We start from the raw sequence: 17,575 nt of genomic DNA on the forward strand, positions 1-17,575 counted from the left end.
CCAATCGTATTGATTGACTGATTGATTTGAAGATGCAAATGAACTGTGTGTGCATTCAACTGTGTCCATACCAAATTTCAAACAAATAATCTAAATATTGGATTTTCTGTTAATTTTTTCGAAAAATAAAACAAATTTGGCAAGTAGCAACTATGCGTTTCTTTTTTTGAACAGTATACAAAAGTTTAGGAGAAGAACCTGATGTTTTAGATCCAAACCAGTTCAAAATGGAAGCAAATCATTTATATACAACTAGCGATAAAGGAGAAAAAGTCCAACTTACATATAAATCTAATCCTGCTAAGTTTCTATCAAAAGTTTCACTAAAACAAAAACTTACTGCTAATCGACTTAGGCAATTAGATATTGTGCCTAGCACACGGTCATCATCTTCCCATGTTGTTTCCTTACTTCAACAAGCAGAACTAGGACTACCAACTGCTACTCAAATAGAATCTGTTCCATTGCAAGATCTTAATAAACTTGCAGATGAGGCTGATCAACTTATACAAGAGATAGAGACTTCTTTTTCTGAGGAAACTTCACTGAAGACTCCACATGAACTATTACCTATGAGAGAAATAGAAGCCCTTAATCAATCACTACAAACCATCAGAGGTGAAATAGCAAATAATCTGTCAAAACTAGGTCAGCTGGATGAAGATATAAACAAAGAGAAACAAAAACTTGCTGATGCTGATGATTTGAACCTAGAACAAGAAGTAAAAAACAGAATTTCTAAGCGTTTAAAAGATTTGCAGGAGGAGAAAGCCATAAGGTTAGAAGTTCTAAGTAACAACAGAGAACAACTAAGAACACAGGTCAGCAGAATAAACAATACAATTCAAAGAATCCTTTACGAAGACACAACTCTTGCTGAAAGAATTAGAACGCTTTTCAGAGAGCAGGGAATCACAATAGCTAGTATACTAACTGCGCTAGGATTTGCAATAAGCACATTAGTGTTAACACTCACAGGTGGCACTGTCACACCTCCACCTCCACCTTCACCTTCATCTCCATCTGATCCGGGATGGGTAAAGAAACAACTCAAACACATTGCAGAACTATTAAAGAAACTAGCAGCAAAAGCTTTGGATGCACTTCCAGGAATCATTGGTTCAATTGTTAGCTGGCTGTTATCTTTTGCAGGTAAAGTTGTTGGTTTCATGGCTGAACATCTCTGGACTTTAATAGTTTTAATTGCAGGTGTTCTGCTAACGAGAATAAAGCAAAAGTAAGCCTACACCCACTCCACCAATTACTAGAGCAGTCTTCTGCGATTCATGATCATCACTAATACTAACAGCTTGATCATCACTAGTGACAGAATGATCTTCACCTGCAGCGTGATCTTCACTTGTCACGCTTTGTTTCTGTTCATTGTGATATGGCTGTAGCATCGTTCTGATTTCTGAATTCAGTTCTTCACCCTTTCCAAGCGGCTGGGTGTCGCTAGCAATAATGATTTCATTGTTATAATTTGTTATTGTTCCAATCTGCAGCTGGAGATCAGAAGGTAACATGTAAAGGCCGTTACCAACAGCAAAGTCAACTTTTGATCTTGCATAACGGAGAGAGTCTTGATACCTTTTGATGCTGGAAGGCAGATCAACTGCAGAGTTTATGACATCTTCTAAATTTGATAACAACTGTTTCTGTGCACCAAACCCTGTGCTTGTTCTCATTATGTTTGATCGTGTCTGTGCCTGCGAGCCTAGCAAGCACCACGCATATGTTCGGATAGATTCATTGATCCTTTCAACACCTGATCCAGTGAAACCTTTGCCGGTGTCTAATATAAAAGTAGTCCATGCATTGTGGTGCTGTTGTTCTATTGATCCTAACTGTACCTGCACATTTGAAGAAAAAGATGTATGACCTGGCCAGTAATCAAAATTATACCTCCTGTGGACACCCCATAAATATAGTGTTCCCATGCCATGGTTTTTGTCTTGCTTTTGCCTAAAGTCGGTCTTAAAATCTATATTGAATTCATTGCAGAGACGCTCATACACTTTCATGTTTATCCTATTGTTGAATGGGTTCCAGCTCTTTTCATGCGGCATTGGTGCCTGAAGTTCAGACAAGATTCTCCTGCACTGATAGTAAACGTGAAATGTGTACACACACTTTGTCAGTAAGTTTGAATTATTCATGTGGTCTGCATAGGACACTCCACATCCTGTGGTTGCACAGAATATTGCAAAGTTTAACTGATTCTGATAGAACTGAATTGGGTGAGAGTTCCACATCTTTGGAACACTATCATTTTTGATTGGGGGATTTAGGTAAGAATGGAATGGGTCAGGCACTTTAACGCGAATGGATTCTGTTTCTGTTACAGCAAAGTCCAACTCATGGAAAGAAATAGTCTTTGGATTGTAATATGGTCCAGTTTTGTATTTAACGTCTTTGTTGAATTTATACTGAATCATTTTTGTTATTGAATAAAAAATGTTTATCACACTAACAAATGTGAAGACTAGTGTGCCAGTTAAACTTGCAAACCCTATCAACAATCAAAATGGAGGAATGAAAGTTGCACTGCATGAAATTATGTACAAGGTTACTTGGTATAATATCAGTAAAAAAAAGGCTAACAACTGGGTTAGAATTAATGGTAAAACACATTCTGTAGAAGATGGTTACTATGACTTCTGCACTTTAGAGAAAGAATTGTTTGCTCCAGTAGGTATTACAGCGAGTTTAAATCATGCAAGTCTCATTGCTACTCTTACTATGCCCAAAACTAGAGAAGTAAACGTTGAGTTTCCAACCAAACTCCTTGATATGCTTGGAATTACAAAAATATACAAGGGAACACGTCCCATTGACATGGATGTTAACAGTGTACTGTTTGTTCACATGAGAGAGCTTAACACATCCTATAATCTGTTTAATGATCAGCGTTCTGATCTGCTTAGGATTCTTCCACCGAGTGATGCCTCTTTTTGTAAAATGCACGTGCCAACATTTAAGACACTTCAGTTCAAGGACTTGGAGGAAGGGTGTCATGAATTCCTACACATTGATCTGAAAAATCAAAGTGGACAACCAGTTGATTGTTTGTTTAACATTACATTGGAAATAGTTCCATAAAATATTGAGTATTAAAATGTCGAGTGGACCTACAATAGCTTATCCTGTTGCATGTTCAACTATAGAGTTGAAAGATTTAGCAGACGCTATCGACTTTGAGAGCAATGCTGAAGTTGGTGCAGTGTATGCATTCGAGTTTACAGACACCGGTTATTACAAGAGAAAGGAAATCGACGATGAAAAGAAACCAAGATTCCTCAAACTAGGTCAAATCCGTGATGTTAATGTACCTGATCCAATTGTCGATGACACATTCTACATGTGGAAACATCAGAATAAAAAATGGGTACTTAGTCCTGTTATGAAAAAGATTGACTGGGAAATGAAGTTTGAATTTGTGAGTCCATACACTCTTGTTGGAAAAGACGACACATTCCGTAAGTCAATCAATGCTAAACCACTAATTGTTAGCCTTGTTCCTGCGTTTAACAGCAGGGGAGAAGTTGCAGTTAAACCTTTCCATAAGAACAACTATCTCATTCACAGAAAACAAAGTGTTGAAAAGGACGCTGACACCATTGTCGATTTTATACCCAAGCTTCCAATAGGGCAGAATGCAACTATGATATTTGATATAGTTGTCAGGAAAAGGGAAGAAACCACAAACACTGTTCTAATGAGAGGAATAAATCTCAACTGGAGACCATTAAATGTTGAAGAAGTCAGAGTATTTATTGCTGTTCAAAAGGATTCTAACACAATAAAAAAACAGACGTCAAACCAAAATGTTGTTGTTAACGCAGATATAAATAATTTAACAGAAATAAGAAGTATCAATCTTACTTATCTTGATTTGATTGCTTTCTACTATACAGATAAGGTGTTAAGCAATGAACAGCTTCAAAGCTTAGCAGAAACACTGGCCAGTGAGAATTAAGATAAATATTTTATATTTTGCATTAAAAAGATGACTAGCAGTGTGAAGCTTTATCCTAATATTGATGAAAGTGCAGCAGAAAGTCAACAATTCAGACTGGCACACATTAGTAATATACAAAAACAACTAGAAGATGAATTAGAAAAATATTCTCGCGCTAGACGTAAGTACTCAACAACTTACAACAGCCTTTCTAATGCCAGCACTGGTTCTACTATCCTTGCATCAGCTGCAGGTGTAACGGGAACAATTCTGTTAGCTACCGGAGTAGGGACTCCAGTTTCTCTAATCCTAGGTGGTGTCGCAGCAGCAGTTGGTGGTTTATCATTTATAGCATCAGCTATAATGAAAAAAATTGTGAAAAAGCTTGAAAAACACGAATCCATTTCCACTCTTGCATCATCAAAATTGTCTAGCCTAAAACTGTCTATCAGTAAAGCACTTGAAGATTCAAAAGTTTCTGACGAAGAATTCAAACAGATACAAACAGACTTTGATGACTACAAAAGTAAGAAAGCAAGTATTCAAACAAAAACACGAGCTGAATATAACAAGCCAATCGATATAGAAGATCTGAAAAAGCAGTTTTTAAAAAAGGGGATTCAAATAGGACGGGAAGAAAAAGTAAAAATAGAATCACTTGTAAAGAGTTAACTATTCGTTTAGACAGTCACATTGCATGTATCAGATATAATTCTAACAGTGAAAGAACATATGAAGTAAAGTTTGTAAATGAGAGAGCGTATTGAGCTTAAGAATGTTGTATAAGAGAAAGGGGGAATGTACGTTCTGGGTTACTGATTCCGACAGACCCGGCATTGGTTCAAAACAACCTTACTTTACTATATTTTTTTTTTGTATGGATTTATGCAGTATTTTTCTGATTTTGTCGCATGTTTCATTTTAGTAAAAGTTTAGTCCAGAAGCCTATTTTGCGTTAATATTTAGGGTCTGTCGGAATCGGTGAGCCAGAACGTACATTCTCCCTTTCTCTGATGCACTTCATGTGGATTGATGCAGCTTGTCTGAGAAGTAACTTGTCATATGCTACTGCTGACTGAAGCAAATACATCATATCTTTTTCTGGAACCGAGAGTCTACATTGTAACGCCTGTTTCGCAAGTACATTGAAAGCCATATGTTTCTGTCTCTTGCATGGCTGAATCCATTTATGCCCTCAGAAAAACGCCATGGACATGCCATTTCCTCTCCATTTTCAATATCGTATATATTCACAGGGCTATGTTTAGACCTCTGGACATACAACATAGGTGGAGTGTGTGAAAAAGAGTATCAATGTTGAATAACTTTATTCCGTATGGTGTTTGATTACACATTCTAACACAAACGCAACATAGTTAACAGTTACTATATGTATTTGTAGATTCCAGAAACGGTCACACGGTCTAAAAATACATACATACTGTATGTTATGTTTACTCTTAAAATGTGATCACAATTAACGAAAATAGGTTAGTACTACGATTAAGATGTAAGAAATCGACCCAAAAATGGTTTCATTTTATTCTTTATCATTTCCTGATTCCAAAACCATATAGATATAATATGTTTTATTCAAAACAAGCTCAGAAAATTAAAAAGAATACAGAAAAACGCGCTTTATTCCTTACCACAGTACGCTATAGCGCTATTCTGCCTCGTCACTTTCACTTCGTGTTGCACGGGTAAACTGCCGCGGGGATTGACGTACGAAGCTGTATTGTCTACAGTTACAAAAAAAATGCAGTGCGTTCAGTTTTATTCTGTGATTTTTTACAGCTAGACTAAATGTAGTAATTTCGCCTTGCGCGACTTGTTTTCTCTTAAATGACACCATGTATGACAGATGAAACAGAAAAGTTGTGAAGATGCACAAATTAGGAGGGGAAACGAAACAAAACAAAAGTAACTGATCTCGTGAGAACGGCAAAAAACGATTCATGTGCACCTCTCCCAAGGCTTTAGAGAAGAGGGGTCGTCCTCGGCCCCTCAACAACAACAACAACAACAACAACAACAACAACAACAGGCATCAAAATAATGGAGAAAAACAACAAACAACAACAGCACAAACACGAGGAAAAATAATACAGCAAGACAAGCAAACAAACAAACAATCACGAGAACACAGTAAAAAGAGGAAACAAATGTTACGTTGGAGAGAAATTAAAGAAAATTGATTCCAGAACCATAATTTCATTTTGAAATTCCTGGCAACATAATCTTTTACACATGAATAAAACTAAACAAAAGCAACAAAAATTGACAAAGGGTAAACAAAATAAGGGCAGACCGCGAACTGAACTGGACTCAGAGGCTTACAGGCGAGCGCCATAACCGTTCGGCAACGGTGACAACTAACGTGTTGGCGACACTGAAATGAATTGAAGAGAGAGAGAGAGAGAGAGAGAGAGAGAGAGAGAGAGAGAGAGAGAGAGAGAGAGAGAGAGAGAGAGAGAGCGAGAGAGAAAGAGAGAGGGAGGGAGGGGGAGGGGAGGGGGGAGGGAGGGAGGGAGGGGAGAGAGAGAGAGAGAGAGAGAGAGAGAGAGAGAGAGAGAGAGAGAGAGAGAGAGAGAGAGAGAGAGAGAGAGAGAGAGAGAGAGAGAGAGAGAGAGAGAGAGAGAGAGAGAGAGAGAGAGAGAGACGATTTCGAGTTTGAATCCGTTCTTACCATGCCCCAAAGCGTGTATACAATTGTGCACACGTTTGCTTTAGTAGTGGCAAAGAAGGAAAACGTGTGACATTTTTTATTTAACACTGACTTTGTGTTGGTTTTCTCTAAAGAGGAACGCTAGCTTAAGACTGCTCCAGCTTTGTAGTTGGCACACACAGTCTTGTCGTTGTTATAAAGACAGCTGGGGGCCATGCTGGCACTACTCCAATCCCTGTCACTATTGTTCGAGTTCGCGATACTCGAGTTCTTTGCAAAACAACTTGAAAGAGAGAATCGAACATATCCACGTGCAACTTGAAAGGCGATACAACAGTCGACATTCATATGCAGTTGCTAGCGGCTTCCATGGCCGTTGTTTTCCTCAGTGGCATTCAGCGTGATTTTGGAAACGGTTTCATTGTTTGTAGATTTATTCTGATGGGAACTTTATGGGACTGTGTCATGTAACTTACAGTAGGCTACCGCACGTGGTTCCCTTCTTGAGAATTATACATCTCCGATGTCTCAAGAGATCACTTCACAACTATTAAAGTACCATCACAGACCAGGGCCGGACTACCGGGGGGGGGGGGTTATGGGGGTTACGCAACCCCCCCCCCCCCTAGCCTAAACATGTACCTCACTTATTTAAAAATGTTTTTACTATTGTTTATTTTATGCCGTGTCATGCAAGGAGCGACCATTTTCCTATTTCAGAATATGACCTACCCATGACCTACCCCACAAGGGGCTCTGCCCCTTGACCCCGCCCCCCTGGACCACCACTTGCAACCCCCCCCCCCCTCCTCTTAGCCTAGTCCGGCCCTACAGACTTTAAACAATTAAATGTGAAATGGTTGAATCTTCAATAATGAATTACACAAAGTATTGTTGTATTCAGCTATACAACTCAGTTATTTAGGGGACAAAAGCACAGTCCAAGCTGAACGGGGCTATCAAACAAAGCACCTATTAAATTAACACTTTCCATAGAAAAATGTACACTGTCTTGTAGCAGTTTAAGGAAACCGTTATTCGATCACAATTTCTCTCAAAATTGTTGACACAATTACGTGGCATTTGTTTTTCTTCAGCAAATCTGTGGAAATGTATGAACATGTCATTACAAGGAATTACACGTTTAAGTAAAGGAGACTGATCGAACATGTAAATGGCGGACGCATTTTGTCACACAGCCCTAATTTCTTGAGACATGGGGATCCACAATTTCTAATGAGGGAAATATTTCCGGTAGCCTACTGTAAGCTCGCTTGGGTCACTCTTGTCATCCCCTTCATTTGTGAGGAATAACTTTGCCTGGGCCTTTGGACATGTTGAATCTGTTCGATGCAAGAGATAAACAACGCTTTGTATTTCATCATTCGAAACTGTGTCCCGGAGATTTTGTTTCTTTCTTGCACACTAAAGTACTGTTTTATCAACTAGCCCAGATGTGTTCTTCACTCAAAACACGTTCCATTCAAATACTAACTTGCTGTATAGTTGTAAGTGCGTTTGCAAGCTTGATAGTTGGCACACATACTCTAGTCATTGATATCAAGACATTCTCGGAGCCCGTGTGACACTACATCGGTTGATTTCACACACATTTGGCTCGCCTCCAGTTCTTTGCACAAGACCCTTAACAGCAACTCAAATACATTCACGGGCTATTAAAAAACCCAAACATAGTCGGCGTAATAGTGCAGTTGCTAGTGGCTTTCAAAGAGCGCCTTTGATCTCATAGGTTCAATTCATTTTAGTTTTTGAAACAATATAAAGCTGTGCAGGCTATTGCTGATAAGCATTTAAAATAAATTAAAATAAATGTACATAAATAAAAGGAGCAATTACGCATCTAACTACTGGAAAATAATAAGTATTTGCATGTTATCATGCACATGAACCTGATTTCTTCTCCTAAACACACCAAAACACACACACACACACACATACACACACACACACACACACACACACACACACACACACACACGCAAACACCCACACACACACACAAACACACATACACACACACACACAAACATACACACACACACAAACACATACACACACATACATACATACACACACACACGCACCCAAACACATTTAAACACACACACACACACAAACATACACACACACACACACACACATACACACATACATACATACACACACACACACACACGCACCCAAACACATCCAAACACACACACACACACACACACACACACACACACACACACACACACAGAGAATCTCAGATATACACCGAAAGAGGGAGAGACAGACAGAGAGACAAACCGACAGGCAAACACACACACACACACACACACACACACACACACACACACACACACACACACACACACACACACACACACACACACACACACACACACACACACACACACACACGCACACACGTACACACACACACACACACACACACTTTTTTCTCCTCTTTTAATTAATGACCTTGGCTTACCGATATGTTTTTTTTTGTTTCAGCGATTGAACGGTATAAATTCAATGTGCTTGAGTACGTGTGTGTGTGTGTGTGTGTGTGTGTGTGTGTGTGTGTGTGTGTGTGTGTGTACCCCCGTTTCCACAGGTTTGGTTGCCTAAATCACCATAAGGCAACCATCCACACGTGGATGGGAACCTAAACTCTGGATGGCAACCTAATTGTGTGGATGGTCGCTTCATTTAACACCGTTAAAGGAAAAGTCCAAGGTTTAGGGTCACTTTTGATACGTTGACACTTTTAATTCATTAACCACAATTGTATGTGTAAAAATGAACACAGAAGCCCCAAAAGTATACTTTGAAACCTTTTTTTGCTGTTCCGAATTGTTCCACCGCGCGCGCAGTCTTGGCTCATGACCTTTTGCACACGTGTTTACTACGTCACACACTGCTCGAACAAATATGGCCACTCACAGTATTTACAGCAGCAGTAACTAGAAGAGGAGGAGTACGACGGACCACGTTTGAGCCAGGCTATCGTTCTTCCTACCAGTTTGAACCACGGAAGAAAGACGAGGAAAGAAGGCCACAAGACGCTACTCGTAACAGAGCCAGCATGCAGAATCGGCAACACTGACTGGTATGTGATTACTATTGTTGTCGCTATCTTCTGCATGCTAGATCAAAAGTCATGTGCGTTTTCCACTCATCAGTTGTTGTGCTTCTGTTGGTATGTTAGCATGACAGGATTATGCTAAGCTGAGCTTTTCAAGCGTCTTGTTTTCTTACCACTTGGATATTTTACTTGGCACTGTACAGTTCAGAATAAATGTATCTGCAGTGTTGCCTACACTTGACGATCTCTTTCCCCTCTGGGAATTCTAAGCACGGTTTTTTTTCCGTTTACACAACAAAACATGTTGATAGTAAGTCAAATTGCGTAATGCCATTTTCTCGTACAGAATGACATTGATGTTGATGATATTTTCACTGATTCGTGACAGTAAGACACAGTGTTTCGTTTTAGGTAATGCATGGAACCACAAAACAGTAAAAGGGAGCTTTCTGAAATGGCGGCGGTGATTTCAATATTCAGAGATCTATCTCAGGAATATTGCCTTACATGTGCCTATGCCCCTGTAACCTTTTTATGTATTTTAGATCTGCCATGATACGATTTGTAAAACGACGGAAGGACATGAGTTTATGGTCTAAAAGTGGTGATTTGGGGAATTTATTTTAGGAAGGAAATCGTGCCAGAGATGTTGTTTGGTCAGTAGGGAGGTTGGGAAATAGTTTTTTCAAAGGTAGAAGGACATTTCGAGTAGGCATTGAAAATGAACGAAAGGCAATTCTGGGACGATACCAAGGATTGTTGTGAATGATGCAGACAAAGCGTGTGTTTTTTTTAATATAAATCAGTGCAGAATTTAATCTTGAGTGAAGCGGTATGTTTTTGAAGAACTCTTCAAAACAATCTTCGTTCTGTTGAATAGGAGGGTGTGTGTGTGTGTGTGTGTGTGTGTGTGTGGGGGGGGGGGGGGGGGGCATAATGGCGTGTGCCCGATTTCAACAGAAAAACTAGGAAGATCTATTGTAGATCTGAAAATAAATAATTCAGTGATGAACAAAGATTAATTTGTTTGTGCGTGTGTGTGTGTGGGTGTGGGTGTGTGGGTGTGTGTGGGTTTGTGTCTGTGTGTGTGTGTGTGTGTGTGTGTGTGTGCGCACGCGCGATACCCGTGATGAGGCGACCATTGTGTAGTGGCTATGTTCCCCAGGCTCCAACAGAAGCAGGCTGAAATCGAATTCTGTGAATGTGATGCTTTCTCAGAAATATCCAAAAATGTATACACAACAGTTCCCTTCTTTTGATTGATGTTTGGTCTGTTTTGTTTCGCAACATGGGACACTGTTCAAAAGACAGTGCAGGAGTATTTTCAAACACCTTGAGGAGACAGGACATTGTTTCTGTTTCACAGTGGCCAGGTCAGTCACGATGTGTGGTCAGTGTTAAAAAGCGACCCTGTTAGATTCACTCGAAGGGTACTAACACTGCATGCATTGTGAAACCGCGACTAATGGTACTGTTCGTGTTGTTTCTGTAAAGCATGGTAAGTTTTGTGCATACATAAGAATCACCCGTTTTTTTTGTGTGTCTCCTATGTGAACGGGGCATGCTGATTACTGTTTCAGGTGTCAGTGCGGACATTGCTGCCGGATGCCAACTTCTGTTGAGTGTGTGTGTTGCCACGACGTCAGACAAATCAAACAGAAGGTAGAAGGCCTGGAAGAGCAGGTAGGCTGCATCACAGCACATCTTGGATTTCGTACCGTGTGCCTGGACATCTACTGCCTGGAGACCGCATACTATGCGTACAAGCAGGACTACGGGCGTCTAAACTTCGATCTGCATGAGTATGTAACACAACACAAATCAGAAGATTATCATTCGGATATATTTGCATATTCTTACACTGACAAGAGAGTGAAATACCCTGTAGTACATTGTATTACACAAATAAACAGATCGGATACGTAAACTAGACACAAATACATAGAATCTAATTAAATCTTCATTATAAACATAAACAGTGGAAAATAACAGCAACTGGAAAACAATAGCATTTGTGTGAAATAAATACAAAACCTATTGTAAGACTGAACACCCACCCACAAACTTTTCAAGATACAATTTAATTGATGTGGGATTCTTCAGTATGTACACTTCTTACTTGCCGGTGTAGCACGATATTAATCCTACGAGATTTTTACTCCGGAGTAAAAAATTCGTACGAATATGTTACTCTACTCATACGTGAGAAAGTTACTCCCCACGACAGGTTGTACTCCGATTAAAAAAAATGACGAACAAAATTGTAACTCCCCTGACAAATAATTAACTAATACATTAATCCACCCTATCCACATAATTATCAGTATGATTAGAGCTTGTTCATTTTTCTTAAGTTTTGACATCGGAAATGTACCTCATTGCTTAGAATGGGTGTGTAGCTGATGATCGTTGGTGAAAGCCTACAGTAATAGAACTTGGCGGACATTGGTCATAGTCCGATAACTGCCTGCATACAGTATACCTACATAACAGATTCCAACACAAATTTCTAAAGTGAACATGTCATATCTTTATATTTATGGATGAAGAAAAGGAGGTTTCCGCCTGACATTTATCGAAAAAAAGGAAGACATCTTCTGGAAGGTTTTAGATGCAAAGTTTCATGAAGATCTCAGCAATCATTTTCAAGGAATCGCTCCACACGCTTTCTATACGATTTTCGTATGAAATTGTAATCTATTTTCTTGCTACGGGTTATTGATATATAGATTTTAAATATTTGCCTATATTATATTTGTGACAAAAATGCAGTGTGTTCAATGTTATTCTGGGATTGCTTTACACCACTTGTTTCTTTCTTGCTTTCGCAGGAAATACAGATATGTCGCCTACAGGCAGCTGGTGCGATGGTGTTGGGGTTTTCTAGGCAAAAGCATCAGGGTGCCTCTACCAGCTTGTGCCGTGAAAACGATCAGGGACACTTTCCCAGACGGAGGAAGAGTGGGGTTCAAACTCCCCCAGCTGGAGGGAATCGTGTGACCCTGTGTTGAACAGCTTCCTGCATGGTGGGACGATGGTACTGGGATGCCAGGTGGTCTGGTACATGGTCCACATGATCCCACAAACTTAGTTCCAGGTTCCTGGGGCTGTTGGTGTACTCCCGCATCAGATACTCTGTGAGCCGGTCAGCATAGCCTGTGCCCCGCAAATAGAAATACAAATTAAATCGATGAATTTGACTCAAGAAATAACTGTTTGTGGTGATATGCATCGGTATGAATGTATAACGGGTACATTAAATATACCCCCCCCCCCCTCTTGTGTTACAACGTTCACTACCTTTCTTGGTTAAATGAACTGCTTGAAGTTAAACTTTTAGAAATTTACCCTCACTATTATATATTTTTCTAATTTCTAAGATTTGATTTTGTTACATATCTTTTTTTAGGACATAGAGTGGGAGTTCCACTAAACTCAGGTCTGTCAAAACTTTTGCATCAGATAGTGAATTTATGACTCAGAAACATACTCATAAGGGAGAGATCATTGAAACTGAAAGCAGAGGTTATTTGTGGAATTCCCCAAGTCTTCGTGCATGCGAGTGTCCGACAAACAAAACTGTAGCACGTTCAACCATCTTGACAGAAGGAACAAATACCCACGCTTCCAAAGTAGGTTAGAACTGTTGCAGAGTAGTACAGGAAGGTTTTTCACACTATAACTACCACTCTCATGAAGTTTTTCACTTCAATTGAAAGCCCATGATAGTGGTACGATATCAAAACAGAAAAGCTTAAAAAACAATGATACTCGCCGGGATTATTGTCGCTTTTCTACTCCTCAAAAACTCAGCTAATATTTCGGCTGTCACTGTTTACAGTCAGGATGATTGTGGGCTATATTTATAATGTACCCATCATCCTCTGTTTTACCCCACCCCGTGTCATCCGGGTTGCTCCAAAACAACATTGTCTGCTTCAGGAGCAGACAACATAGAAATAGTATACATCACAATCACATACGGACATGATCTGTTGCATAAATTCCCTTTTCTTTCTTTTTCTTTTTTTTTTCTTTCGTGGGGGGTGGGAATGTTTACAACAATGTACATGAGATATAGCGAAATTCGTGATTAAGCGTGAAACGGGACATTGGGCATTTCCCCATGTTCAACTAAGAAACAGCGACAGAAGATTCATGACAAAAGCTTGTACCTTCCAGTGATAACTGTGTCACAGCTCTCCTCGGATTGGTTACTGAGTTCCCAGTCCTCGTTTTCTCGATCTGTCACCTCGTCTGACTCGCTGACGGGCTCTTCCTCCATAACTTTGAAAAGATGTTCATGCACTGCAAGCGGTTGTCGGTTTCCTTTGGGTTCTTCAGGATCCGTCTGCTGGCAGAAGTCAACCTTTTTCATGTGAACAAGAGGTGCTGGGTGTAGGCCTACCTTATCATCAGTTTGTGACCCTTTAAAACAGAAAGAACACTTCATCCTTTGCAACTTTCATGCTCATAATAAAAACATGAAATTCTATATTTAGCGCGCACGTGTGTGTGTGTGTGTGTGTGTGTGTGTATCAATGTGTGTGTGTGTGTGTGTGTGTGTGTGTGTGTGTGTGTGTGTGTGTGTGTGTGTGTACGTACACCTTTCACATTGCTGTGGGTTGACTGTCTGTGCACAGGCAAATATTTTGATGACTGGTGGTTTTTCGTGACAGCGGCAAGTAGGCCTACAGCAGGGCTTGTTATGGAGTGTCCTTTTGTTCTCATCGTTTGCCGTTGGGAATCGTGACAGTTCCCTTTTCCTCTGGAAGTAAAAGAAGAAAGACACTTAGTCTAATGATAATTTGATTTGAAAGTATGCTTGGTCTGGTATTGTCTATTGACCTATTCAGAACATTGAAAATTGAAATACCCACTGAAAGACGTATGGATATTATCATGTGTGTATCCATGCGTAAGTTTCAACACATAAGCTGGTTTTACGTGTCTCAGTCAATGCAGACAGATCACATGCACGATTCTCACATCTCTCGTCTTTCAGTAGCAAAAACTGCACGCTTACAATAGATATTTTATACATAGTGAATTATAATTCAAGCAAACACTGTCAATGTCATGGATTTACATTTGGAGTTTGCGATCATATTTACCCCACGCTTGGCACATATATTGTGTAATGTCTCCACACAAAAAACTGACAACGTGTTACTCTTAATCTGCCGCGCCACCCCCCACCCCTATCACCCCCACCCGCTCTTGTTCCTGCCCAGCCCCCATTTTCCACAGCTCAGCTCAGACCGTTGTGCAACAGTGTTGCCTGTGGCGCTTCGACGTCAATACATCATCTTTGTAATCCAGCAGTAATAGCCGGACCAAGACACACTAATCTGCACCAATTCACATTTGCTGCGCACCAATATGTGGGTGCATGGTCAAAACAAAAAACATCTACTACATCTACAATCAAAGTACACTGACCTTCAAGCAGCTTTGAACGGAGGGTACTGCCAATCGCGACAATACTCTTTTCGGTTGAAACCCCAACCTGTTTTGCTCAAAGTTGATGAAGTCGGTTTGCACGAAATCACACCGTATAGAGTAGGCTAAGGCAAAATCGGTCAAGATTCACTTCCGGGAGCACGCACGGGCAGACGCTTGGTAAGTTTTTTCCTGTTTTCTCAAAGTAAACCCCGTTTTACACCCTGTGCTGCACCCGAGCGTTTGTAGACAGATGTCAGGTAACGTCTGCTATAATTTTATGATGGCTGATGCTGTATTTGTGGCAAAAACTTGCAATAAAATCGTCAGTCGGGAGCTAAAGTCCGGATGTGGACCAGATTTGGATGGCTACGGTCAAGATTGTTTACTTTTTAGGACCATTTTCGTCTGTTTTCTCGTTATATTTTGCACTCTGGCATATTCACGCATTAAACCCAACGCTCTTCTCACTTTTTGCATCAATAGAAAATCTATGTCCGCTTTAGATCTCCGTACTTGGGCATCAGCATTCACTTTATTCATTGAAGGCTAAAGTCCATCTCATTTCAGCCCAGAACAGCTAAAGGGCTAAAGTCCAGAACAAAAAGATAAAGAAGTCTTTGTGTTTGATTTATGCGTGCTATAAGCCCAGTTTGATTGGTGTGCAATGTATGACATACTCTTGAGAAAACACAGCAATGTTTTTGCATTGTAGGGGATGGGATTCAGCCCTTTCATTTGTCTGGATAGTTCAAATGTTTAACATTGTGCGAGGTTTTGCTTTTTGCAGATGGCTGATTTATCAGTACTTACTTTAGACAGCTTCCTCGACTGTTCCGAGGAAGTTGTGCCAGGAACGGTCGAGGAAGCTGTCAGTGTGCCGGCGGAGACTGACCAGACTGACCAGGAGCCGGGAGAACCGAAACATGATCCACCCCACACAAGGCGCATTTGTGTGGGGGCTGTGGGCGTCAGTACAAAACTGCCAGCAACCTCCACAACCACGCCAAGATGGCACATGGGTCTGGGGATGGGCCAACGTTTGAATGTGAACAGTGTGGAAAAGGCTACATGGAACGTGTGTACTTCGAGGCGCACTCCAACAGGCACAAGAAAATTGCACCCCATACATGCCCAACACCAACATGTGGCAAAACATTCAAGAACATGGTGTGCTTGAAACGACACATGAAAGTCTGTGGTGTCAAGGAACCACCATCATTCCAGTGCACGGATTGTGCTAAAACCTTCCCCCGCAAGACTTACTTGACACAGCATATGAACAGTCATAATGACCTGCCTCAGCACCGCTGCGTCACCTGCCTCAAAAGATTTAAAGGCACAGTAAGCCTCCCGTAAACCATCACAGAGCTCCCCGAGCGTCTACATATTGTACAAGCATACTGCCATTTGAACGCTCACCGAACGGGAACATCCTGGCTGCTTTCTGTCGAGCGTGAGAAATTTTCAAAGAATTTATTTTCGTGGACTTGGCCTCAACAGCAATGGCGCCTCGTTTTGGTGCTGGACGGCTGTTATGAATACCGGAATTCACGCCCGGACAGTAAGCCTCCCCTAAACCATCACAGATACTGTCAGGCTTTTACACACAGTACAAACACCCTTCCATTTGAACGCTCACCAAACGGAAACATCCTAGGTGCCCCACGTAAAGAGCGAGCAATTTTTAAAGAATTAATTTTGCAGATTGTCTCGAACACTTTTTGGACCCATCCTGAACTCAGGTCAAACATGAGTTACTTCTCTTCGGGTCTCATTCTATCGATGCAAACTGGCGATAGCCGTGAATCGATGATTATCAAAATGTTTTTGGACCGTGGTGCGTTTTTGCGCTAGACCTAACTTTTAAAATCTAAATAATAAATTGACAGCTTGTTACTCAAACATTCTTTAATCATAAAAGAATTCTTTTTTCATCAAGACAAGATCAGTACAATTCGAAGTTGTGAAAGTTTGAAAAAAGAAAAGCCCGGAAGCAGGGTCGCGCAAGGGTCGTAGCAGACGACGCCGGTTTATCAGTGCATATCGCCGTTCCTCTCAACAGTCAAAAGCCATCGCTAGAGTTCTTGTGAACCACAGCCGTTTGTTTCGTGCATAAAAACGTGCTATTGTAAATAGTCGCATTCAAATAACTAACTGACGACTACATTGTGAAAAAGGGAAACTGGATCACACGGGTTCACGATGGCTCAGGGGTAAGATAAACCACGCAAAAATAAATTCTTTGAAAATTGTTCGCTCTTCACGGAGGGCACCTAGGATGTTCTCAATCGGTGAGTGTTTAAATGAAAGGGTGTTTGTACTGTGTGTAAACGCCTGACCGTATCTGTGATGGTTTACGGGAGGCTTACTGTGCCTTTAAACACCAGTCGTCTCTTCACAGGCACTC

The 17,575-nt window shown here is 40.7% G+C and overlaps 2 protein-coding genes across 2 annotated transcripts in view; both read left to right on the forward strand.

The window, feature by feature from the left end:
* Window positions 1-9,624: 9,624 nt before the first annotated feature.
* On the forward strand, window positions 9,625-14,218 carry LOC138957309 (uncharacterized). Its single transcript, XM_070328441.1, has 3 exons — window positions 9,625-9,747; window positions 11,304-11,525; window positions 12,555-14,218. Exons 2-3 carry the CDS (start codon window positions 11,329-11,331, stop codon window positions 12,721-12,723), a joined length of 366 nt encoding a protein of 121 aa, XP_070184542.1. The 5' UTR covers window positions 9,625-9,747; window positions 11,304-11,328; the 3' UTR covers window positions 12,724-14,218.
* A 1,958-nt stretch (window positions 14,219-16,176) lies between these two features.
* Window positions 16,177-17,575, forward strand: part of LOC138957305 (oocyte zinc finger protein XlCOF14-like) — a 6,221-nt gene continuing 4,822 nt past the window's right edge. Inside the window, exon 1 of the mRNA XM_070328438.1 lies at window positions 16,177-16,509. Coding sequence (XP_070184539.1) covers window positions 16,177-16,509 — 333 coding nt within the window. The remainder of the gene's footprint in view (window positions 16,510-17,575) is intronic.

The sequence above is a fragment of the Littorina saxatilis genome, unplaced genomic scaffold (genome assembly GCF_037325665.1).
Source record: "Littorina saxatilis isolate snail1 unplaced genomic scaffold, US_GU_Lsax_2.0 scaffold_435, whole genome shotgun sequence".
Lineage (NCBI taxonomy): Eukaryota > Metazoa > Mollusca > Gastropoda > Littorinimorpha > Littorinidae > Littorina > Littorina saxatilis.

Bases quoted from the DNA above. Each gene is read 5' to 3' on its own strand.
- LOC138957309 (XM_070328441.1), top strand. From the start codon at position 11,329: ATGCCAACTTCTGTTGAGTGTGTGTGTTGCCACGACGTCAGACAAATC. The intron at 11,526-12,554 runs GTATGTAACACA...TTGCTTTCGCAG, and splicing joins CTAAACTTCGATCTGCATGA to GAAATACAGATATGTCGCCT.